The following is a 26,462-nucleotide window of genomic DNA, read 5'->3' on the forward strand; positions in this document are numbered from 1 at the left end:
TAAAACGGACATAATAGTATCTACTGCAAGGATTACTGTCAGTATGAAACAAAATAACTCACAACAATGCTCGGCACAGTGTCAACTTGTTGATAACAGATGCTATCAATAGCTGCAATTAATTTTTTAAAGCTAATTATTTCGAAATCATATTTGTGCAATTATTCATGCTTAACTTATTTTATGGACAAAATGTGAGTTTTACAGCCATTACCTTTATTACTGAAATCGTCAATTAACACAATTTCTGCTAAATATTTCCTTGGAGTCCTTTTAATGACACTGTGGACTGTTCTCATGAGGGTTGACCATCCTTCATTATGGAAGACAATGACAACGCTTGAAGTGAGCAAGTTTTCATCATAATGCCAATACTTGCATCTGTAAAGAGAAAATTTCATTGTATTTATTTACAGGTAATCTACAATGCTTGGCTCCAAGCTGACTATATTTTCTGGTTGGACTACATATTATCGACTTAACTACGGTAAGTGAATGAAATATAGCCTTCAATATTTAACGGAAATACAAGATAAAAGAGAGAAGCTGTTATGAGATAAAGTTACTCCTAGATAAAGCTACTGCATAACCAGCACTTATTCTGTAATAAAAAGAACTAATTTGTGAATTTATGCTGAGGATGCTTAAGAGAGTATTTACAGCTATCAGGTGGTTGGCTTTTTTTTTTTTTTTTTCCATGACCTGGATCTTAGTTTATTTTCCTTTTTGAAATGAGCTTTTGGCACAAGAGATTTATTTCACTTGCTATAAATAAACCATTATATTACTACATTTGAAAGCTAAACACATTATATTACTATGTTTGACTAAAATATTCAGAAAAAAATTAAACAGGTTGACCTGAGGCATATAGCAAGCATTCAGAAATTTACTGTGGAATGAACAAAGTGCTAATATTATTTAGAGCTTTTAGATTAGCTAAAGAGCTTAGTTGTTCAACACAACTATTTGAAACCACTGTAGCAGGAGTACAGTTTCCAGAAGACTCTTCCTAAATAAAAGAAACCCCAAACAGGGTCTGGTAAAAAGACTCATTTTGATTCTGAAAGAGTACTTTGCAGTGTAACCCAAAGTTGGGAGGGACCAAACACTCTTTCAGAATAAGTTCAAAAACACAGTAGTAGGGAAAGCAGATCTTGTAGGAAGATGTAACGTTTCTGGAGAGAAACTAAAGCAGGCAGAGCAAGGTATGCCTAATTTTAGATGGGTAGGGATAACAAACCCCCAAACAAACTATAACCCAGACAGGGACTCAGGCAACGTTTTTCTTCCTCTAACTCTAACTACTGGGCTTAAAACAGCAGAACGGGGTGAGAAAGACAGCAATTTTGATTTACAACAGATACCAGAATTAGTGAAAATACGTAAAATATGAAAGGAAATTTGGGACTTGCTTCTAAGGCAGAAGACAGCAACTTGGGGAAAAGGGCAAGATAGAAACTTTGAATGGGAGACAGGACAGAGTTAGAAACATAAAGGGGCTGAAGGAGGGAGGAAAAGGGTGGGGTGAAGGTGCAGAAGGTGGTGAGGGACCCCTTTGCTGTCCTAGGGACCTCAATTTGGGGAACATCTGCAGGCCTTGCGTTCTTACAGAGGACAGGGGACAACACAGCTGGAATAGAGCATAATATTGTGTTGTGTGTTGTATATTTTTCCATCTCCTTTCACCAATGTATAGTTTAGAAATAATAATTCAAAAAACGTAAACCAGGTTGTGTGCCAGAGTAACTCCATTGGTATGTATTTTTCTTATATTATTTGTCTTAAGAATTACAAAGTAATGCATAGTTTGTTGTTCAAAATTCAAACAACATACAAGTTTAGGACATAAAGGTAAAAGTTCCCTCCCTGCCTCTCTTCAGCAGGTTTTGTTGTTCCCTCCAGATTTTCCACCTCTCCCTAAAAGAGCTTCTACTTCCCTTTTCTGAGGAAGAGAGACGTCCCCTAGTAGATGTCAAATCTCATCTCCTAGATGAAATCATTGTTAATAGTTGGCTTAATATATTTTTTAAGATTTTTGTCTACTCATGTAGACATGTCTGATATGTATACAGAACACACGTTCAGATGAGTATGTATAGACTCTTCTCCCATGTGAGCATGTATAAGACTTACATAATTCTTTAATAAGAATGAAAACATTATAATAATGTTTCAATACATTATTGAATATTCCTTAGTATGGCTGTTCCATAGTACGGCTGTTCCAGTCTACTGAATTATTTCCTTATTGATGGGCATTTCTGCTGATTTCATAATAATGTTTCAATAATCATCCTTTTGTATATACCTCTATGCCCTTGCATAGAAATCTTTCCTACAAAATTTTCAAGACTGTAAGCTCATTAAGGACAGGAGCCTCAGCTATTTTGCTCACTACCATATTTCCAGCATATAACAAATAACAACTGCTCCATAATTCTTTCCTAAATTGCTTTGGGGATAATATTTTTGAAATGCCTCTTATATTTTTGTTCTCAGTAATGTCTACTCTCCACCCCACAATCTTTCTACTTTGAAACACCCTCTAGAACTGAGGGACAAGGAAAGGAATAATCAGTTAGGGCAAACTCAGACTGCAGAAACGGTCTGCCTGAAAAGTCACAGCAACAGGTACAATTAAAGCAAACGGGGAAAAAACTCAGGCTACACCTGCACACAGATAAGCAGACATGGTCCAGTACAGAAGCCCTTTGTTAATCAGTGGGCTCTCAGGAAAAAGATTCCTCCCCTTTTTCAGGCATATACATGGTGGACTCCATGGAAACGTGGCACAAGGAGGATGGGGGCTCACCTAAAACAAACCCACAGTTAAACAAACAAGAGAAGCAGCGCTTTGTGCTTGCCTAGAGGCATACCCACAGCTGCCTAAGATAAGGGGAGTTGCACAGACAGCTTTACTGATAAGAGAAGTTGCTCAAACTGCTACAGAGATGAGAAGAGTTTCTTATAAAAGCTTTTGGATTTAGCTATAACTCGGCAAACTACTCAGACTCCCCTCTCTGCTGTGGAGCATTTCTTCTTTCGCTTATTAAACTTTTGCTCCACCCCCAGCCTTGTGTCCATGCTCAATTTTCTTGGATGCTGGACAAAGAACCCAGGTACTAGTTTAGAGAACAAGAAACTGCTACATTAAGGTGCATTGGCAAAACTACAACATATTTAGGTGCAGGAAGAAGGGATCATCAGAAGGGTGAGTAAGAGCAGACCTCTAACCTTTTACTTCCATTTCTGAGGCTTCTTGTCTATTCCAAACCTGTTTCCTCTCACGAAGGGCCCAGACATCGCATGGGATTGGAAGGAGGTCCTACAGTAAATGAAGGTTTTTGGCTGGGGCTACTCCTCAGTATTATCTCCAGTCCCTGACAGCTATCAGGGCATGGGCACAAGGATTTCCAGTCTTTTCCTACTGCATTTTTCCTTCTTTCTTTTCATGGCTATCATGCCTCTTATCCCTTCTTTGTATGCAATGTTACAGATGTTTTTGCAGCCTAGGGATATAGTCTTGCTGGGTAGAGTCAGTTGGTGAGTTACATTCCTGATTACTAAGACATCAACTGACAAACATAACAACTCCTGGAGTTATACTCCTGATTACCAAGACAAACAGTTGTTGTCTTTGTGATTTCCTGGAGACAGGGAATTCAAGATCAGTCTAAATTTTCACCTAGTAAGGGCTTTTTGTCCTCAATGATAGACACTGATGGCACTATATAAGGGGATATTTCACCCCAAGTAAAAATCCTCTTCCCTCCCCATTCGGATTGTTTCCTTCTCCTTTTGGGTTGTTTCTTCCCTCCATGTAAAAGCTCAGCACTGTCCAATGAATTTAAACAGTTCCTTTATAAGACAAGTTAATTTTCTTCTGCTGGGAGGCATACTATGGGGACAGCCTATTAACCCCCAAACCTCTCTTTCTAACTTCTGCCTGGAGAGAGAGAGTCAGTTTTTACATAACATCTCGGATCCTACAGTGCCACCTAGTGGGATGGGATTTTTTTCTCCATGGGGAGTCTCGTTGGCTGTTTGTCAAAAACTTCTAGTTCCCGGATTCCGCTGTTTGTTGAAAACTTCTAGTTCCCGGATTCCCCTCCCTCCTATGTCCCTCTATTAGGGACCAGGCTCCATGCCCCACCTGTAAATATCAAAGCTCCATCTTTAACAGTCAAGAGGACAGCCATTCAATTCCTATGTTCTTTTTTGAGGCACCTGTTCTACATCCAACTACACTGGGATTTAAACAAAAAGGGGATTTTATGTTTGGAAGTCAATTGGTCCCATTCTCTGGGATTTCAGTGTTTCACTAGGGCCATAGCAAGGGAAGCCAGAGATAATATTAAAAGACTTCCTCCATTCCATTAAAGTGTCTTGCCCAAATACAATGTCTCCTGGACCCTTAGGGTACACTGGGAAACTTACTGGCTAAGTAGGTCTAGGAAACCAGCAAGGGTGAAGGGCCAGGGCCACAAGCAGATGAGCATGACTAGTTATGCCAACTAGCTTCTCCAGGACCATAAGTGAAGGTCATACTTGGAATCATGCAGCGGTACCTATGGCAGTCACTGGGACCCAGAGGACGGGAGGAAGCGGGTGAAGGGGAATGCCCCTCCAGCCTTTCCCTCCATCTTGGGTCACTCTGAAGAGAAGGAGACTGAGGGATGCCTCTTCTCTTGTCTCTTCTACATAGGTAACACCCCGTCTTCAAGCCTGCACTACCCTTCAGCGCAGCCTGGATCTCCTTTAGTCCTCAGACCCTAAAGTTCACTCTGAGAAAGCCCCAACTTCACTCCTGTATAGAGGCCTTCCGAGATTTAACCCAAGTATTTAAAGTCTCTTGGATGTTCCAGGGATAGAGAAGCCAGAGGAGAAAATAGCAGTGCCTATGGAGGACTCTAAATGAGAACATGATGATAGCATCAGAAAATGGGTAAGGAAAATCCTTCAAATGTGTATATTGGAGAACTTGCAGGGCATTAGAGCTAAACCTATTAACTCCTCCAAGCTTTCCACAGTAGATCAAAAGCTAAATAAAAATCCTTAAACCTTTTTATTCAATAAAGAACAAGTTTATTACTCAGACAGCCCTTAATATGGGAAGGAAATTGCTGAAACAGGCCGTGTCCAAAGATCTTTCTAATTTTTCTCACCCTCGAGTTGGAACTCTGCAGTACATAAATAACACTCTCTTCTGTCCCCCAACCAAGGAAGTCTCGGGGAGGCACTGAGGCTTTCCTCAATTTCTTAGCTGAAAGGGGATATAGGGTCTCAAAATCTAAAGCTCGGCTCTGTCAGACTTCAGTAAAGTACCTAGGTCTAGTCTTATCAGAAGGGACCAGAGCATCAGGTGAGGAAAGGATACCCATTCCCTTTAACAGTTGAGGGGATTCTTAGGCATTAGTGGATTTTGCAGACTGTGTGCATATGGATACTGTGAAATAGCTTGCCGTTTATACCACCTCATAAAGAAACTCAAGCAGTTAAAACTCTCTCACTAACCTGGGAACCTAAGGTTCAAAAAGCCTTTAACCAGTTAACACAAGTCTTACTTAAAGCATCAACCCCCAGTCTTCCCAAAGGAAAAGCATTCTGTCTCTATGTATCAGAAAAGAAGGAAATGGCCCTGGGAATTCTGCTGAAGCTTGAGGTCCAGCTCAACAGCCAGTGGGTTACCTAAGTGAGGAACTTAACTTGGTGGCTAAAGGCTGGTCAGCCTGCCTCTAAGCAGTTACAATGGCAGCTTTGTTGGTGCCAGAGGCCACTGGGTTAACCATGGGAAACAACTGTTTACATCCCATACAATATAGCAGGAGTGCTGTCCTCTAAGGAAAGTCCCTGACTAAGAGACAGTCACCTCCTCAAATATTAAGCTTTGGCACTGGAGGGATCTGTGGTCCAGAGGAAAACCTGCCCTTGCTTGAGCTGAGTCACTTTCTCCCAAAGGGAACTGGAGAACCTGAACATGATTGGGAAAAGATACTGGTGCAAACCAGTAAAAGGAATGAAGAGGATCACTGTTTATATTCTCTGTAAAGTTTTAATTAATGAAAAAGGATTTTCTTAAAGAATGTTCAGCTTACTTCAAAGTGGATATCTGAGCTATGGGTATATGTAAAAGGCCTTTATGTTTTTCTCTTCATAGATATTGTTTTTCTGGAAAAAGCTTTTTTTTTTTTTTTTTCCCAGTCGACTGAATTCCTTTTTTCCATTGTGTCTTGTCATTCTTGGTGCATGCATGAAAGACCCTAGAATGACTTCTGGTGGCCTGGGATTCCTTGGGAAAACAGGTAAGTTGCCACAAATCCCATTTTGGAGAAATCCCTGTTCTCCTCATGGAACCCCTGGAATTAGAGGTGGCTAAGTCCCTTTCAAAATCTGTCTTTGTCTTCTGGCTATGCTTGTTTATTAGGCCCTGAAAACTGTATTCCTAGCCCTGTTCTTAAAAGGGCTCCACCCTGAGCTGCTAGATCTTCTTGTGACTGACTGTGCAGTCATATATGTGATATATATGTCAAGTCTATAAAAAGAGCTCTAATTAATTGGCCTAAGAAAAATTAGCACTTAAATAAAATATTTTGCAGTAAAAGTAAAAGCTGTGGTACATTTCAGTTCACGTGACTTTAATATTTAAAATAAAAACAGACTTAGGAATTACTGGTAAAATACAAATGTCTTCAAGGTGTAAAAATGTGGTCTAATTTTATTTATTATGCAGGTCAGATGCTAGGTTTGCTAAATGTTTTAAGGTTGCAAACTGCTTCTCTGGCCTTTTAAAAACTGTCCACTTGCCTGCTTCACAATTAGTATGGCCTGGGAACAAATGGAAGTGACCATACTCCTAACTATGCTAAAAGGAATCAGACTTTATCTGCACCTAGCACATAATTAAAACAACTTACCAGGCTTTACATTAAAGTTAAAAATTGCTAAGAGTTACCATAATGACATGTAATTGAGACTACTGAACATGGATTTGCATGCAAGGTTTGTAAAAACAGCAAAATGTGTTTTTAGTTAAAAGATTATAAGAAGGCATGGAAATGTCCATTTTGCCTAGGATTGTCTTAAATTAAATAAAATAAAGCAGAAGGTTTAAGCAAATTGTGAAAAGACTGTAAACATTAATCTTGCAAAGGAAACTGTGTGTGTGAACATATGACTAAATTCAAAAGGGTATTATTTTTTTTTCTGTAAATTAAACTTTGAAATAAAAGCACAACAAGGTTGTCTTATGATGCTGACCTACATTTTTTTTTTTTCTTTTTTTTTTTTTTTTGAGACGGAGTCTCACTCTGTCGCCCAGGCTGGAGTGCAGCGGCGTGATCTTGGCTCACTGCAAGCTCCGCCTAGTGGGTTCATGCCATTCTCCTGCCTCAGCCTCCAGAGTAGCTGGGACTACAGGTGCCCACCACCACAGCTGGCTAATTTTTTTTCTATTTTTAGTAGAGATGTGGTTTCACCACGTTAGCCAGCATGGTCTTGATCTCCTGACCTCGTGATCTGCCCGTCTCACCCTCCCAAAGTGCTGGGATTACAGGCTTGAGCCACCGCGCTGGGTGATGTTGACCTACTCTTTAGTAAAACTTGTAAAGGGTTATAAAATAACCATAAAAAAAAATGTAAAAATCTCACCTCATGATCAAACTGGTTAAGAGTGAATAGGATTGTCTATAAAGTTTCATTAAAAATTGGGGTTAACATTAATAGTAGACTAATGCAAGGGTGAAATTTGGCTCTCTATTCATGTAGTAGTAAGGGCTAATGAAAAGTTTTGGTTTTTTCAAAGTTTTGAGTCACTGTTTTGGCAAAACAAATGACTTATGGTAAAATTTTGTTTCATAATGGCCAGTGTTTTAAACCTCTTACATATTTCACAGGCTTCCCAAAATTAAACTTCAGTCTCAAGGTTGTCTTTCCTGACCCCTTGCTTTTGGGCGCTACAGAGGGCCCCTGGAGCATGCAGAAGAGAGGTAAACAGGATCATTTAACATGTTTAGGTACACGGGATTGTCAAAATGATGTCTAATACTCTTCAGGTTATGTTTTAGGGAATAATACTAACATATGTCCAAAATTGTATGGGATATCTAAGGCTCTAACGTCTCAACATGAGCTACCAATCACAATTAAGGTTGTTATGTTGGGTTATTGTATGCCATGGAAATAACCAACTTTGTCGATCATGTTCTTGACTGTAACCACCCTAGACATTCTGTCATTTACAGACAATTGTTGTCTTATTTTAATCTTCTTCAAAAAATGGTTATAATCACTGTGGAACTTTACTAGGTACTCTCGAATGCAGGTTTCTGATCATAGAAAAAATGTACACGACTCATGAAAAGCTGAAATGTTTACAAATATTAAGCAGAACAAGAGTTAATGGAATGGACTAAACTAATAGAAAAGTAAAAGAACCTTTTTGATTTTTGCTTTGAACACTGCTAATTCTTGTTTTGTTTTTCAGAGTTAAGAAAACTTTCTTTCAAGTTAGCTACAACTTTTAACAACTAAGTAAGGTATACTCCTGTGAACAAAATTTGGAACATGCTTGTTTCTCTCTGCCTGGTTTCTCTAGAATTCAGAAACTGGTTATAAGTATTCTTGACTTATAACAATATAGTCGTTTGCATCAGTGCAGTAAGAATCCACTTTATTTTGCAACAGTACACAATTGGAAAAACTGGTTGTTTTACTAAGGCTTTGACTGGAAGAGTGCATTTCCCTTTAAAGAGTCAAGTTTGACTTGCAGAGCCAATAAAAGCCCCCTGGGAAACTGGTCTCATACCTTGTCTACACAGCCCCTGTACAGGGTTCCTAACCTGTCATGAGTAAAGGATGTCACTTTTTTTTTTTGAGACAGAGTTTTGCTCTATTGCCCAGGCCGAGTGGTGCGGTGGCATGATCGTGGCTCACAACCTCCACCTCCAGGCTCAAGGGATTCTCCTGCCTCAGCCTCCCAAGTAGCTGGGATTATGGGTGCCTGCCACCACACCCAGCTAATTCTTGTATTTTCCATAGAGACGGGGTTTTGCCATGTTGGTCTGACTGGTCTTGAACTCCTGACCTCAGGTGATCTGCCTGTCTTGGGCTCCTAAAGTGCTGGGATCAGAGGCATGAGCCACCACGCCTGGATCAGCTTTAGAAAGTCCTATCTAAGATTCCCTGTGCAACAAAGTTCCATCAAAGCCAATCTAAAAGGCCTATGTAAAAATAAGGATTCTTGCTGCACTTATGTCAATAATCAGACCAAGTTTAAAACTAAAGTCTATTTTGCAAACAACTCAGCCCTATCATGATTTGTTTTTAACAAAAAGGAAGACTGGAGAGAGGGAAATTATGTTTCAAACTTACCATACAGTTGTCATTAATTTCTAGTCTCATTAGTTATTTTTAAGTTCTTGCCTACATTTTAGACTAACCCTGTTTATTCCTGTAAACCAACCAGTGACCTCTGGCTGCAGCTCAGAGACAGAAAGGGATGGGTAATGTCAAAATCTGGAACAATATTCTAGTTCTGGGCAATTATCCTACAAAGTCTGCCAGGTAATAAGAGTAAATAAAGTGCCCCCATAACCTGGAGGTTTCCTTTTTGGGAAGGTGAAACCAAGCAAGCTAACCAAAGCCAAGCCCCATATACCCAAATCTTAACAGATGTAACTATAGCCACCAGTTATCAGGGCATGTCAGCAGCCTCATGATTTTTAAGCCGTTCTTACCTCCTTCCTTGTCTCATTTTAATACATGTTCTCTAATAACCAAAATTGTTTTTTTCATCGAGAGGCTATCAAGCTCCAAATGGTAATGCAAATGGAACCACACATAAATGCACCTTTTTTCTGAGGACCCTTAAACCAGCCTCGGGAGGAATCCTAGCTGCTGTTCCTCACACAATGCCCCTCTCCAGCAAGAAAGAGCCAGAAAGATCAATGCCCAACCTCCCTAACAGCAGTTAGAGTTCCCACTTCTGAAGTGGGGAATGAAGGTGAGGGAAAAGAAAAATCAGTTGGGGCAAACTTAAGAGTATAGAAGTGGTCTGCCTGAAAAGTCACAGCAATGGGCAAAAACAAACAATCTGGGACAAAAACTCAGGCTGCACCTGCACACAGAGAAGCTGACAGCATCTAGCACACCGTCCTTTGTTCTTTGTATAATTAGCAAGCTCCCAGGAAAAAGTTTCCTCTCCTTTTCAGGCACATACATGGTGGGCTCCATGGAAACTCGCACAGGGAGGATGGGGGCTCACCTAAAACAAACCCAGTTATACAAAAAAGAGAAGTGGCGCTTTGTGCTTGCCTAGCACAGCTGCGTAAGATAAGGGGAGTTGCACAGACAGCTTTACTGATATGAGAAGTTGCTCAAACTGCTACAGAGATGAGAAGCGTTTCTTATAAAAGCTTTTGGAGTCAGCTGTAACTCGGCAATCCACTCGAACTCCCCTCTCCGCTGAGAAGTGTTTTCTTTTGCTTATTAAACTTTCACTCCACCCTCACGCTTGTGTCCATGCTCCTTAATTTTTTCGGATGCAGGATAAACAACCCTGGGTACTTGTTCAGACAACGAGAAACCGCTACTTTTAAGATGCAATGGCAAAACTGCAACAGGACAAGTTAAGTCTACATGGCTCCATATTCTGTGAAGGAGGACATGTTCCTCTTCCACAGAAAAGGGAAGTAGACGCTCTTCTACTAGGGAGAGGTGGAAAACCTGGAGGGAACAAGGGGATAGAAGGTAACAAAAGCAGATGAAGGAATGGGTTTGTGCACAGCCTCCATTTCCCAGCTTTGGAGGATATTATCCAATAGAAGGTGGTTGCCACGTAAAAGAGAAACCATGCTGAAGTGTACTTAGGCAGGACAACTAGAGACAATTTCCCTTTCCACATCTGCTGTGCAGTCTCCCTTGGCTGTAGGGTGGAGCCAGGGAGCCCAGGAGTTTCCACATGCTTCCAGTGGGGAACATGGATGGTAGCGAAGAGTTGAGAGCCAGTGGCCTGCCAGGGGTCACAGTAATAAGGAATAGGATGACATGTGGCAACTCTGTGGGAGGGAAGGCTTAAGACAGGACAGGGTCTTGTAGACAAGCGGGCTTCAGAGGATCCACAGCACCAGTGAGAGCCAAAGTGGAGATGATTCCCCAAAGTGGGGCTGGCATGGAAAGGACTATTGGTCCCAAAGGCAGCAAGAGAACTGAACAGAAGTTACTGCAGCAGGGGTTCCTTCAGCAGCAGATGAAAGGGTGCCAGGAGACTTGGGAAGACAGGAACACCTTACCCAGAACCAGGAATAGGCAGCAGAGACAGAGGTAAGCAGGCCAGAACCACCTACAACATGTTCCTCAAGGGTGCACAATCCTTGTGTCACCTGGGCGCTACAGAGAAAAGAAGAGAGGAAAAGAGACCCTCTGGAGCACAGAAACAGCCCAGAGAGGGAGTGTGAATTTTGGGCCAACTGGATTGGACACTTATCCCAAATAAAAGCTTCAGCCCAACACAAATTGAGCTACCTTTAATTATAAGCTTTCATTTGCCACCACCAGCCTGAAGGCAGCATCTTAAAGTTTAGCTCTTTTCTGGTTTGTCATTGTGAGATGAAGCCACTGGGTAGAGCACACAGAAGTAGTATTTATAATACACAAAGCCTTGATATTAAGATTTAGTAAGAAAGAAATGCCATTGTATTGAGGTAAAACCCCCTATTCTGCATCATTCCTCTCAGTTCACTGGTGTAGAATTTGTAATAGTTCTAATAAGAAGGAAGGTCAACATTTAAATGGATGGGCCTTGATATATATTTTTGACTAATTTCTCCTCTTGGGTAGTTCATTTCCCAAGAAAGCTTTAAAATCCTCTAACATCAAGGACAGTACTGGTTCACCTACATTGTAGAACTGCTCTGATCACATATACTCACATTCAGATTACAGGCTTGCAATGATTAGAGTTATTCTTAGAGCAATTTTACAAAATATTTCCAGGGTAGCTATGTGGGTCAGGTGCTTGGCATCATAGAAAATATGAGAATAACGAATTTCCATAGTGATTTTCCAATAACTTTAAAAAATGGATTTTAAAAATAAAAATCAAATGTCTATGAATAACTCACTTGCATTTTCTCTGTATCAGCCATGTTTTCAACATCTGTAGTTTAATATAAAGGCTTGTTATATTTAGATTTCATCAACAGATAATATCTAATTCAGCAAACTATGAAAAATGTAACATTTTGAGGCTGCGAGTCCCTGCACTCAATATACGCTATCATTAATCTACAATAATGTGTGTGTGTGTGCATGCTTTTGTGTATTTGGTGTGTAGAAGTTACTCATCTCTTGCTCCTTTTAAAGGTTGTTTCTTACTTTTAAACCATTCACTAGGAGTCTCAAGAAAAAGAGTCATTTTTGATTCTCTTCCCTTAATTTTGAAGTAAGTATAACCAGAAAGATTCTTTAGGCATAGGAAACAAATCCTCAATTTGAAAAACACTGCTTTTTAACTATACTTTTTTTTTTTTCCTTTTTATTGAGACGGAGTCTCGCTCTGTCACCCAGCTGGAGTGCAGTGGCACGATCCTGCCTCACTGCAACCCCTGCCACCTGGGTTCAAGTGATTCTTGTACCTCAGCCTCCCGAGTAGCTGGGACTACAGGCACATGCCACCACGCCTGGCTAACTTTATTGTATTTTTAGTAGAGACGAGGTTTCACCATGTTGGCCAGGCTGGTCTCAAACTCCTGACCTCAGGTGATCTATCCGCCTCAGCCTCCCAAAGTGCTGGGATTACAGGTGTGAGCCACCACACCCAGCCTCCATTTTTATTTTAAAATAAATTGAGGACCTCTCCTGCTTTCATCTAAAACCTCTTTTGCTCATTTTCATCATAAAAGGAAGTGGAAAAATGCTTACAATTTATAATAAACAGTGCTGACACTTGAATATGTTACTAATGTAGAATACAAAGTTTAATTTAGCATTCAGAAATCAATATACATTTTCAGTGGAAGGAGAGTTTATCACTTGATATAGTTTGGATGTTTGCCCCCCAGAATCTCATATTAAAATGTAGTCCACAGTGTTGGAGGTGGGACCTGTTAGGCGGTGATTGGATCGTGGGGGCGGCCTTCTCATGTTCAGCACCATCCACTTGGTGCTCTCACCACCCTGCTCCACATTTTTTTGTTTGTTTTAAGGTTAAACTAGTTAAACAGATTTGTTTATGGGCAAATAATCCATGTCTAACATGCTATACTTGATATTTTTGTAAACTTTACTTTATTATGTATTAATGAACTAAGAGTTAAACTGAGAGCTTTTCACTAAGTTTTAATCAATCAATCAATCTATCTTCTCTTTAAATTAGAGATTACTGGAGATCTTCCTCTATGGTCATTGTTGAAGTTACAGGAATGTAAGCTAGAGACAGAGATTGTACTACTTGGTAGGTCCTAAAACTTCTTATAAATATGCAAAATTGATTAAACTTAAGAGAATTACATATGTTCACCAAACAAGAAACTGATATATAAAATATTGTTTGCAATCAGAAAAAATAAAACAAATTTTCATGCAACCTAGTCATCACTGGAAACTCTGCCTGCAAACTCTGGTTACAATGAGAAGGTTGCTTGGCAAACACAGAATCTGTTTTAATGGCTGATGCCTTACAGTTCTGAAGCTCCCTGCTTCCTCCTCCACAGTAGGGTGTGCTAAACAGACTAAATTTATAATGACTGATTCCAGCTCCCTCTCTGATGGATAGCTAGTGGTACAATAATCACATCTTTTCTTAGGTTCCCTTATTCTAACCCCCATGTAGACTATTCCTTTCTTGATAATACTATATATTCTTTATTTTAACTAGACACAATAAAACTGTTATAGCTTTTCATTTAATCATTTTCTCAAATGATGCCTCAACTCCTTGAAGACCTTCTCTTCTTTTCCTTGGCTAATAGAGACTCTAAGATAAGCTAGTTACCTTTTCCCAATGTTGTTATCAATCAATCCCCATGAAGGTCAAAATTAAGCCTATAATTCTACCTCATCATTCTACCTTATCGTCTGCAAGATTAAAATGTCAGCAAAACTAATCATCAGAAGTTGTGCTCTTAGCTAAAACAGCATTTTCATGTATTATGTCAACACTCAATACATACTTGTTGATTTGATTCCAAAAATTTTCCTGGGACTACTCCTTTGTCACAGGAGTACTATATCACAGAATGCTACCCATTTTCCTCATTAATGAATTAAATATTAATGAAGAGGGGAATAAAAAATGTTTACTTTCTGCTCTATTTAAAGTGGAAAGTCAAAATCAATGCACATAGAATTAACGGATGGGTCTACCTTTCAGGATGAAACTAGGTAATTAAGAAAGCATGGCTGTTAACTACAATCCTTGCTTTGGAGTGTTACTGTATGGTGCCATAGTTGGAAGGTAGGACCCATTCTTGAAGGTAGCGCCAGTTGGTGGCTTTAGCTCATCATGCCCATATCCCTATCAGCTCCACTCCCCCAGTCAGCTCAATCTAAATAAAACAGTGTTTGCCATGTGTGCAGGGTTTTAAGACAAGCATCCCTAGTTCCAAGCAGGTTACTGCATCTGAACTTTTCCTGGGACAGATTTCATTTTCTGAGGCAAAGAGTTGAGATGCATAGATTTATTTCATGTCTAAATAATCAATGGGTTTGGAGGAAAGTGGACCATTGTTAGCAGAACAGAGCTAGTACCAGAAACCTTCCACCTTACCATGGCTGAATCCTGGGGCTGGAAAGCTACACAAAGAGGTCATAAAAACCACTGCTGCATGTAGCTCATGAAACAAAGAGCTGCACCATGATCTGCCAGACCACTTGTGGCATTCTCTGACCCACAGCTCACTGAAAAGCTTATATTTGTATTTATTTCCATTTTCTCTACTCTGCTCTGAGGCAGCCAGTTTTCTGGCACTCCCACAGTCTGTGGGATGCAGCTGTCCAGGCGTTATTATGACAACACCTTTCTTATTTCAGTTCCCCACCCAGAGCTTGGCTGCCAATGATCTTTAAACACAGTAACAGTATGGTTAGAATTCACAAAGGAAGCCAGAGGCTTCCTAAAGGTCACATCGTCATTGGACCATTCAGCTTGCAGTCTCTACTATAACCTTAAATAATGTGTACAAACTCTAGTACAGAAACGTTCGAATACAGTTTTAGAGAACACCTCAGTCTCAGCCATCCCCTGATGCTCCTCCTCATTTAGTGCCCTAATGAGCCCAAACAAATGAGAAAGTTATGTTCCCCATGTTGAGATACTATGAGAGAAGATGTAGGTGAGAACTTCACAGTTGACAGGTGTTAAGAGTGGCTGCACGGGGATGACTGTATTTCCTTTTGGTGAGGACATTAGAGGCGTCAGGGGCTATGACCATGGAGTCACTGAGCACTGGCTGCAAGAGCAGCAGAGGAGAGACCACAGCAGTGAGCCACAGAGAAGGAACAAGAGCATCCATGAAGAACCCAACAGGATCCATTCCCAAGCATATGTTGAGCATCCCCAGCTGACTCCCAGAACTAGTTGTGAATTTGAGGGAGCTAAAATTTTAGCAGAGTAGATAGTGTTTGAGCCAAATAAATGGTGATTTTGCTATTAGTTATTGTGATCTCCTTTTATCCCAGACTGAGGCAATACAGTTCTAATAGCTCTTACAGTTTTCAAAGCATTTTTAATACATGTTATCTCATGTGAGTTTCACAGTAACCCTGTGAAATAGGAAGGGCAGGCATTATTACTATTATTACTATGCATTTCATACATAAAGAAACTGAGGCTCTGTTAGGTTATATGATTTGCTCAAAGCCACACAGTTAGTGACAGCAGCAGGATTTAAAAATGAATCCTTTGACTCTAACTTGAAAGCTGTTTCCTTAAACCTACAGGTTTACTAAGAATTACACACAAATATATGCTTAAACAACATACAGGAAAATAAATTCCTTCTTTTCACCCAATACCCAGGGAATATATGGCCACCAACAAAATGACTGCACACAGCTCAGAGAATGTCAGTTTAATTTTAAAGGTTGAGGATATTAAATACGTTATGGAAAATTAAGAATACTGAACTATGTCTTTTGGGTAGCTATTTTCAAATTTTCTTTTTTTGAAAAGGAAAACATACTCAGACAGATGTATCCAGTTAATGATTTGAAATCTCAAACCACAATTTAGAGAAAAAAAAATCTGGCAGGGATTCCTAGGACTGGACATATGTTCTCGTACATTTCTTCAAAACTCCCTGGGAAAGGAAAAAAAGAACATTTCACAGTGTGAGCCATATGTTTATAGCTATATTGGACTCTCATTTCAAATATGAGCTTACATGCCATATTCTGTGTTATAGAAGTTCCAGCTTATCAAACACCAATATATTTGAGCTGAAACAACAGGAGTAAGGATCAACATTGGGTACCATGCATGGATGTATAGATAACAGTCTGAGCAAATAACGGTCTGCATCGTTGACTTAGTTATTAATTTATGCTACACCTTATTCCACAAGGACTTTGAGCGGCTTACAAAGACACACAGAATAAAACACTATTACAAAAGTTAAAAACAGAAGGAGGGAAAAAGATGGATGAAGAAAGAATGAGAGGAAAAAGAAGGAGGAATCAAGAATGAGGTTTTAGAAGTATATACCAGAGGGTCAAGGGCTCCTGTGTGCATGATTCTGGGGTACCACTGACAATGAGCACACTGTTAATGCACCACCCCAAGTGAGTAGCATGGTGGGCTGGGTATACCAAATACTTCTTATGGGTAAATCACAATTTTGGCTTGCATTTTCTAGCAAGAAAACCTAGTCAGGTCTGTGTTTAACAAGCCAGTTGTTCAGAAGAAGTATAATATTCATGGTGTGAAGATCAGATGGGACTTTTTGTTGTTGTTGTTTAAACAACGGCCTCCTTATGATAAATGCTGTAATGAGTTTCACTGGGCGGTTTTTCACGAAGACTTCAGTGGAGACCAATGGCACTGTACCAAGGTGCAAGTCAGTAAAAACAGTTGTGCAGAGAACAAGTTGGGAATTTAAGTTCAACACAGATTTGAAAATCACACTTTACAAACATTCCTTAAAATGTTTATTGAGTCATCTCTCCCAATCCATGTTTCATCACTCAGTGAGTGATTATATGCCTTCTCAATGTACTCTAATTACAATGAGGAAATGACATCAACCATATGGAGGACTTACATTTCCAAAAGCAAATTTCAACACTGTTAATGACTGAAGAGGTATAGTCTTACAGTAGCAGCATGATAACTTTAGGCTGGAGTTAGTAAATAATTTCTCAAAAGAGAACTGTTAGATACTACAGGATTGGTTGCAAGAAAAGTTGTAATACTTACTTACAGCAGTCATAAACATTGATAGTAATGTCCCTATAGCAAAATGAGGAGATATACTAGATCATTTTTTGAAGACCCTCTCCACTGTAAAACAAATATGGAAAAGAATATGTAACATACAACAGTTAACATTTGTTAACGCACAGAACAGACATTTTCTGGGGTTAAGTTAAGAATATATGTTGGCTACACTTTGTAATTTATTTTGTTAAAGGTATTAGGAAACCAAGTAGTTCATTTAGCATATAATTGATATATATGAGATGTTTTAAAATGTTGTAGAGGAGAAAATTTAGTAATACTATTTCAAAAAATTATTGCACTAGTCTATCTCATTTCTGGAATCAATTGAGTTATCTTTACTTCTCTTTTTACCTCTCTGCTTCATTGTGATTTTCCAGAAAATCAAATCTTTCTGAGGCAAGTGAGTCACGAAGAGTGAGTTGAAGTTAGTTATCAAATGGTTTATGGCTCAACGATGGGATGGAATTATAAGAACTGTGATGGTATGTTAATTCTCACTCTAAAAGAGGCAGATGCCAGAAAATCTCAAAGCAAAATTTTAGAACACATTTTAGTTCACTTAAAATCTGGCAGGGAACCCAATGACTTGACTCATGTGAACACTGCATGTAAGCTATGGTCAACTGTCATCTTGAAATAGTATCAGTTTGTTGCATTCTCTCCTGAGAGTCCCTCAATTTCTAATGGTCTACAGATAGTCCATACACAGGGGGAGACCATTACCAAAGGAGAGAGAGAAAAAAAAAAAAAAAGAAAAATGGAAAAGGGCAAAACAAATATATTCTGTATGAAGTGGAAGCAGTGAGGGACAGGGATGGTGGAGAGCAGAGGAGAGACTCCAGAGTTGACAAAACACTACCAAGTAAAAGGAACCGGTTATTAATCTTTGATTGAGTGATTCCACTAGGAATTTGTCCTCTTGAAATAATCAATGATGGGCACAAATATTGAGCCATAAGTGGGTTTCTCACAGCATTGTTTACAATAGTGAAAACCTGAAAATAATCCAAATGTCCCAATATGGATGAAATAAATTGTGGTCATCCATGCAGTGGATCATATAGCTAGCAAAATGGTGTTGTGCAAAAAATATTTAAAGATATATAAAAATGTGTAAAAAAATTTTAACAAAATTTTAGAAATAATATATAACATCTAACCTCATCTTTTTTTTTTTTTTTTAATTTTTATTTATTTATTTATTTTTGAGATGGAGTCTCACTCTGTTGCCCAGGCTGGAGTGCAGTGGTGCAATCTTGGCTCACTGCAAGCTCCGCCTCCCAGGTTCAAATGATTCTCCTGCCTCAGCCTCCCGAGTAGCTGGGACTACAGGTGCCTGCCACCACGTCCAGCTAATTTTTGTATTTTTAGCAAAGACAGGGTTTCACCTTGTTAGCCAGGATGGTCTCGATCTCCTGACCTCGTGATCTGCCCACCTCAGCCTCCCACAGTGCTGGGATTACGGGCATAAGCCACCGTGCCTGGCCCATCTTTTAAAAATATACTACTTGAGGCCAGGCACAGTGGCTCATACCTGTAGTCCTAGCATTTTGGGAGGCTGAGGTGGGTGGATCACCTGGGGTCAGGAGTTCAAGACCAGCCTGGCCAACATGGTGAAAACCCATCTCTACTAAAAATACAAAAATTAGCTGCACCTGATGGTGCACACCTGAAATCCCAGCTACTCGGGAGTCTGAGGCAGGAGAATCACTTGAACCCAGGAGGCAGAGGAGGTTTCAGTGAGCTGAGATCACTCCACTGCACTCCAGTCTGGGCAACAGAGCAAGACTCTGTCTAAATAAATAAATAAATAGTTTAACATAAATCTATGTATTACTTGGGTGGTAGGATTACAGGTGATTGCTTTTACTTTCTTCTTTTAAATATTCTACTAAACATAAATACTTCTTTCCTTTTTTCAAAATATTTAGAATTGCTACTTAAGACAACTACAAGTGAACAGGACATTACTCTGGCAGCTTCATAACCAACAAACCCCTGGGCAAAAGATCTAGCCTGATACCTTCATTCTCATAAAAAATAGCACATTAAAGCTTTCCCTAGAACAACAATGTCACCTTACTAACAGACTTAGACCAAACTTTGGTATTCACTTTGCAGATGACTTTGCTGAAAATGCATCTATTCTAAACAGCAAGGACATATTTTAAAGATCAATACTATTTACGCCCATTCTCATTTTGATTCAACAGGTTAACTGAAAGATTTGCAAATTATACTTAGGGGAACTTTGTGCTTCATTGCTGCCAGTTTTTTCCCTTCTGATATTAGCTGGTTATTCCATCTACTATATAGTCCTTCTAGATAGCTGTCATACTGACAGAGCAGGAGCCTGCACAGAATGCAGCTGCCAAGAAGACTGCTGTTTCTCAGAGGGCTGCAGCAGCTAAAAGCAAAGATAAATGTGCTTAAGCGGGAAAGGAAAACACAAACAAAGATATAAGAGCTCTGCTGGAAGAAATCTTTTACAAGGGCCAGTTGCCAACTTTTGGTGGTTTATAAATCCAAAGAGGAAAGCCAGAGCTTCTGAATTCCATATAATGTTCCAAATATTACTGAGTAAATATGTTTAATTATCATCACTTTAAAAAATTTCATGTGGAGGAAAAATTGTATCTTTTGATGAAAAAAAAATCCATGAAAAACCTTAGAAATCCTAAAATACTCTGAAGCAATTGAGATAGGCGTCCGAGATTAGCTTCACAGCACTGACCTCTATGGTGATCTTGAATACTAAAGCCTTCATAAAAGAAAGGAGGCTGTTTCTGCAGCTTCCTCATTACCTAAGGTATTGGAATGCAGAACATCAATTTTCCCCTAAAATATTACCCAAAACACTTGCCACAAAAACAGGCATTCTTTTTTCAATCTTCAAAACTCAATTTCATAGGAGCAATCTGACTGAATCCCTCAGGTACCTAATGTCTCATTTTCTGAAGCTGATGTCAATCTGCTGTATCTTTATTCCGGAGAGCACATGCAATTATAAGGGTTATTGCCACAGTTTAAAGGGAAAAATGTTTCCCCTGTACCTCCAGATTATCTCACTTTAATTTCAAAGATTTCCCCATGAAATCATCCATATCTTCACATATTGCCAATAACAGTTGCTCTATACTTCTGCAGAGCGGTTAAAAGTAGTGGCTATGGATCCAAGAACACTTGATTATCTTTTTATATTTTTCAGGTTCTAGAAATATGCATACATTTATATCATCTAGTTCTTTCTTCACGGGACTTTTGTAAATGACTTCTCCCACAATCAGCTGACGAGGTGGGGTGTCTCTAGTTTTACAGGATATGAAACATCCTAGCATCATGACTGCAACTTTTGATCCTCAAAAACCATTCATTTCTTTTCCTGCATGATTACAATTGGACTTTTTTGTATGTTTCTTTGAGACCAAGATTGAAGTAAGAAACAGGTGCAATGGCTACTTGGAAAGAATTTAAATTGCTTCTGTTGAGGAGGAGGAGGGAAGATTAAATCTAAAATTAGTAAGTATTCCTGATAAAAGTCAAAGCTGGTTACCAGGACATTAAACAGATTCAATACAGCATCCAACCATTTAGGAAAGGTGATGCACTTGGGGCCTGAGGGTATGATACTATCACATTTACATGGTCATAAGTACCTTTGAAATTCAGATTAGGTCTGCTTATCAGCAGAGACTATTTCAGCACTAAATCTAATAAATATTCCAATCAGTGCAGAAGACTTCCTGTGTTCCATAGCTCATGTCACTAACTGCAGCAGCTTCTGTTGGGTACACTTTGGCATGATTCCAGCTATAAAAGGAGGTGGAAGATAAAGTGGGGAGGGGTGGGAAGGAGCAAAGAAAGATAATTATGGGGGGAACACATAATAACAACTAGGTCAATTTATTTCTGTTCCTTAAATGGAAAAACAACATTTGATGCTTTTTGGTCTTGACATTTCTAAAAGCCATTATCAGATTTCATTTTTGAAATAAATTAACAGGCAAAAAAATATTTTGTTTTGTTCTGTGCCTCTGTTGTCTGAGTGCCCCTATAATAACCCATTCTTATCTGACAAACATCAGAGGAGCCATGCCCCTCTGATAAACATCTTCACTGTTACTGAGATTTGGGTTTTTTATAGTGGGGTACTGGGCATTTTGCTCATTAACTATATAGTAAATATTTCTGTGATTAACCTGAGCCCCATGCTAAACAAACAAAAATTCAGTGGATCCTTATTATTTGTGGATTCTATGTCCACAAATGTGGACTGCAATTGGAGATGCCTGATGGGCATGCACACGAGGATGCTCTGTTTCTTGTTTCTGCTCATAGAGAAAACAAGTATCCTATTTGCAGTTTGTTTGGTGCTACAGATGTTCTCATTTTTGTACTTTTAGTTGGTAATTTTGCTGTTTAAAACAGCCTCCCGAAAACAATGTCAGTGTGCCACCTGGTATTCCTAAGCACAAAGATGCTGTGCTGTGTCCTGTGCAGAAAATCCACGTGAGATAAGCTTTGTTTGGGTGCGAGTTAACAGTGCTATTGGCCCTGAGTTCAATGTAAACCCATCAACATTATAGGTAAAATAAAGTGTCTTTAAATGGATACATGCCTAAAATAAGGTTAGGTTGGTGCAAAAGTAATTGCGGTTTTTGTCATTAAAAAATCACAAAAGCCGTGATCACTTTTGCACCAACCTCACATTTTTCTTCACTTCTCTTGACGCAAATTATAGATTCAATCACCCAGCACTTGCAAGCAAGCATTTTTTTTATCTTAGGTTGACATTAAGAACTTCTTTATATTTACTCACTTCCTTTAGGACGCCTCCTCTTTTGTAGTAGGATGGCAGGATGAAATACAATGATGAGGGTACCGTATTCTAAAGATAAGGCTGAATACCACACACCTGGCATGATGAGGACTATATAGAAAAAAAGAGCTTCTGAGGCTTCTCTATGCCACACAAGGGATGAAGGTGGCCTCCAACAACTGTGACCTCCAACCAGTGAGGCTCATGAGTGATATGCCTTTTATGTCCTTTAGCACACTTGTTCCCCACAATAACTTTACAAGCCAAGTATTATTATCCACAATTGCTAGAAGAGGAAACCAAAGCTCCCTAAATGCTCAATATCATGCTCATAACTCTTTCAGCTCTGTATAGGATTCCCAAAGTGAACCTCCTGTATTTATGAACTTGGCACTCTTGGGTACCATGCAGCACCCCTCATTTTCCGTGAGCTCTGCTTGCTGAGGTGAAGACTCTGCTGCAAAGGGGCCCCTGCTCCTGTGAAGCTGGTCCCCCTGCTGTGCCTATTCTAAGGAATGGCCATTGCTGATGACATTTGCTGTTCTGTGCCCAGGCATGGTTTCCTGTCGCTGCAGAAGCCACTGGCTGGTAATCTGCCTACGAGTGTCCACAGACCCTCAAGTATAGAAATTTGCCATCCTTGAGTTTGACAGGCATTTTAATGGAACGCTCTTTTAGTGTATCTCCCTAGCATTCAGGTATGCATTTCAGGGGCCAGGCTGGAGGGTGATCTAAGTGACAGGCATGGTACAATGGTAAATTTTGCCCACACCATCAACAATGATCCTCTACTCTTAGGCCATACCAAGGTGGCTTTTAAAACATTAATATATGATAATAGTACCTATTTATGGGGTACATGTGATATATGGATACATGCATATAATGGGTAATGATCAAGGCAGGGTATTTAAGATATGCACCACCTCAAACATTTATCATTTCTTTGTGCTGGGAACATCCCAAATATTCTTTTCTAGCCCTTTTGAAATACACAACACATTGTTGTTAACCATAATCACCCTGCTGTCCTTTCGACCATTAGAACTTATTCCTTCCAGCAACTGTATGTTTATAGCCATTAGCCAACCCCTTTATCCCACATCCCAGCTGTCCACACACACACACACACACACACACACACACACACACGCACACGCACAAACACACATACCCTTCCCAGCCTCAGGTAGCCATCATTATACTCTCTACCTCCATGAAATCAAACTTTTTAGCTCCCACTTGAGTGAGAACATGCAATACTTGTCTTTTGGTGCCTGGCTGATTTTTAACATAATGTCCTCCAGGCTCATCCATGTCGCTGAAAATGGCAGGATTTCATTATTTTTATCTGTTTTATTAATAGTGTGACTTCTTACAACTTCGATGTAAGCAGAGGCCCTTCTACATACAGTTGGAATTTTATATGTCCACATTTAAAGAGAATTACCTTGGGATTGATAACATACTTCTTTTGCTCTTAAGTAAAAATTTTTATTACTATAAAATGTTTCACAAATGTATCAAAAATACAATAATTAAAACGACTACTCTGATCAACACACTTTCCTGCTCTTTTGTCTCGTACAGTAAAAGGTTGGTCCTAGAAGACCTGGATTCATTCCTGTCAGTCACTTAATTTCATCCTGGATGATCACATACTGTTTACACTTGGGATTCCTTATCCACAAAGTAAGGGACCTCTCATAGTACCAAGGGACCCCTCTGGCCCCCTTCGTTCTAAAATTATTTTCTTTTCTTTTTCTTCTTATTTTTTGAGACAGAGTCTTGCTCTGTCGCCCAGGCTGGAGTGCAGTGGTGTGATCTCAGCTCACTGCAACTTCCGCCTCTTGGGTTGAAACAGTTCTTATGCCTCAGCCTCCTAAGTAGCTGGGATTATGGCCACACGCCACTAGGCCCAGCTAATTTTTTTGTATTTCTAGCAGAGACAGGGTTTTGCCATGTTGGCCAGGCTGGTCTTGAACTCCTGGCCTCGAGTGATCCATCGGCCTCAGCCCCCCAAAGTGCTGGGATTACAGGCATGAGCCACTGAGATTGGCCAGTTCTAAAATTCTATGACACATTTAACATATTATGAGCAAGGTTCTTGAAGCGTCCAAGCCATTCCCTTTAAAAGCTACCACGTGACTCTCAAAGTGCAATCTTACACACTGGGCCCCCATCCATTCTGAGAAGCAGTTTATCTGGGCCATTTGAGGAGTGAGATGAAAGCAAAGCTCTAGACTCAGAAAAAGGAGATGAAAAGGTAAAAACTCTGAAAAGAAATGTGGAAGAAATTCAAGAAACTCCCATATTGCTTCAGAGAAGGAAGAAAGGAGAGAGACAGGGTGGGGGAGATTGGGGGAAGGAGGGGGGCTGGGGGGTGGAGAGACAGAGGCAGAGAGAGAGAGAAAGAGAGAGAGATGCTTACGCCACCATCACTGCTAGTATAAACAGCTAGCAGGTACCTGCTGCCTACCATGTGCTAGGTGGTGAGCCAACCATGTCACAAACCTGAGGTCATGTAGAGAAGGCTGGTGAGGCTAAAGGATAAGGAAATATAGGGGATGATAAGCTTTTAGAACAAAAAATAAGTTTTCTGTGTTCTAAAAATCACGCGTGTGTCTACAGAGGTATGGGGAAAGACTAAGACAACAATTCACCAAACAGTAGCTAGCTCTGGAAAGGTCACTTCTGGTATGTCAGGCAAAACGGGTTTCCTCTGCCCCTGGAGCTGGCACAAACAAAGGCTAATAGAAGGAGACATTCTCATAACAGGATTGTATCCTGGAAATGCTAGCAGGGTTGAGCTTGGCAATATAAAATGGCTAACTGTCCTCTAGCTACTCCACCTGGTCCCCTGCCTGCTCCTGGGGAAACTGAAGAAGGGCAAGCCTGGTATCCTGGCTCCCAGTCTGGTGCTCTCCTTGCCAGGATTGGCAAAGTGTTGAGTGGCTTGTACATGAAGCGCAAGTTTTGCCAAACAGCACAAGTTGCTAAAGTGCTGGGATCAAAGTAGCATTTGCTTCTGCACCAACACTAGGTCGCCAAGTCAATAGATGCCACATCTATCGTTACTTTCCAAAAAGAGCTCACACCTGGCCGTGGCCCAGGGGCTGTCAAGCCAGTCCACCCTTCAGGATGCAGGAAGAGGCAATACCACAACAGAAAGCATGCCACAAAGCTCGGGCTCAAGTGATAACAGCTGCATACCAGCTGCTTGCTGGCTAGTTCTATTAAGCTTTTTTACCTAGAGAAACAAGTGTGGAACACCCAGGGGAGAATGTAGAAACACAGAAAAACTTAATTTTAAAATGAGAGAGACCTAGGAAGACATCTAGGTCTCAGGTTTTCAAACTTGTTGGAGGAGCCCAGGAATTTCAAGAAGGTGCCAAGAACAAAAGTATAGAGTTGTCTAGGAAGTAACTTGAAAAAGGATTCTGGGGCTTCTTGTGGTTAAAACAAGTTAGAAACATTGACAACTCTCTCTTTTTCAGATAAGAAAATTGAGACTCAGAGGGGAATATGGAAGAGCAATACCCATCTGACCCCACTGTGTGCTCGGAGAACTCACACCACATTAGGACAGAGATACAAGAATCAACACCACTGTGTGTAGACTCACACATTGTATCTTATAATGGACACTGATGGGAAAAATAAGACAATTTATCATCTTGCAGGGTTGGCTTTGTCTTACAACATTTTGCCTGGTATCATAACCACTCATATCTTAGTTACTCTGGCTTTGGGTGAATTCTTCTGATTCCATTGTATATCTGCTTAAAGTTTTACAATCATTAGAATACAAATAGTAAGTTCCTTCTGACTACTCAGGTGTCATATAGCAGATATATTTTTTTTGAAAATGGAAGGGTGCATGGGGTGGAAAAATCGAAATATGCGCTCAGGTTGGTATATTATTTTCCTACTGAAAAGTTGGTCCTAAGAATAACTTTTTTTTTTTTTTTCCCCGAGACGGTGTCTCCCTCTGTCGCCCAGGCTGGAGTTCAGTGGCACGATCTCAGCTCACTTCAAGCTCCGCCTCCCGGGTTCATGCCATTCTCCTGCCTCAGCCTCCCGAGTAGCTGGGACTACAGGCGCCCGCCACCTCGCCCGGCTAGTTTTTTGTATTTTTTAGTAGAGACGGGGTCTCACCATGTTAGCCAGGATGGTCTCCATCTCCTGACCTCGTGATCTGCCCGT

At 40.1% G+C, this 26,462-nt stretch overlaps 1 protein-coding gene across 4 annotated transcripts in view; it reads right to left on the reverse strand.

The window, feature by feature from the left end:
• The window catches only part of GALNT7 (polypeptide N-acetylgalactosaminyltransferase 7), a 150,835-nt gene that overhangs the window by 31,342 nt on the left and 93,031 nt on the right, over positions 1–26,462 (reverse strand). For all 4 annotated transcript variants that reach the window (XM_023229082.3, XM_023229089.3, XM_023229105.3 and 1 more), the window contains one exon: positions 215–381. In XM_023229082.3, coding sequence (XP_023084850.1) covers positions 215–381 — 167 coding nt within the window. The remainder of the gene's footprint in view (positions 1–214; positions 382–26,462) is intronic.

This window comes from Piliocolobus tephrosceles, chromosome 3 (genome assembly GCF_002776525.5).
Source record: "Piliocolobus tephrosceles isolate RC106 chromosome 3, ASM277652v3, whole genome shotgun sequence".
NCBI classification, from domain to species: domain Eukaryota; kingdom Metazoa; phylum Chordata; class Mammalia; order Primates; family Cercopithecidae; genus Piliocolobus; species Piliocolobus tephrosceles.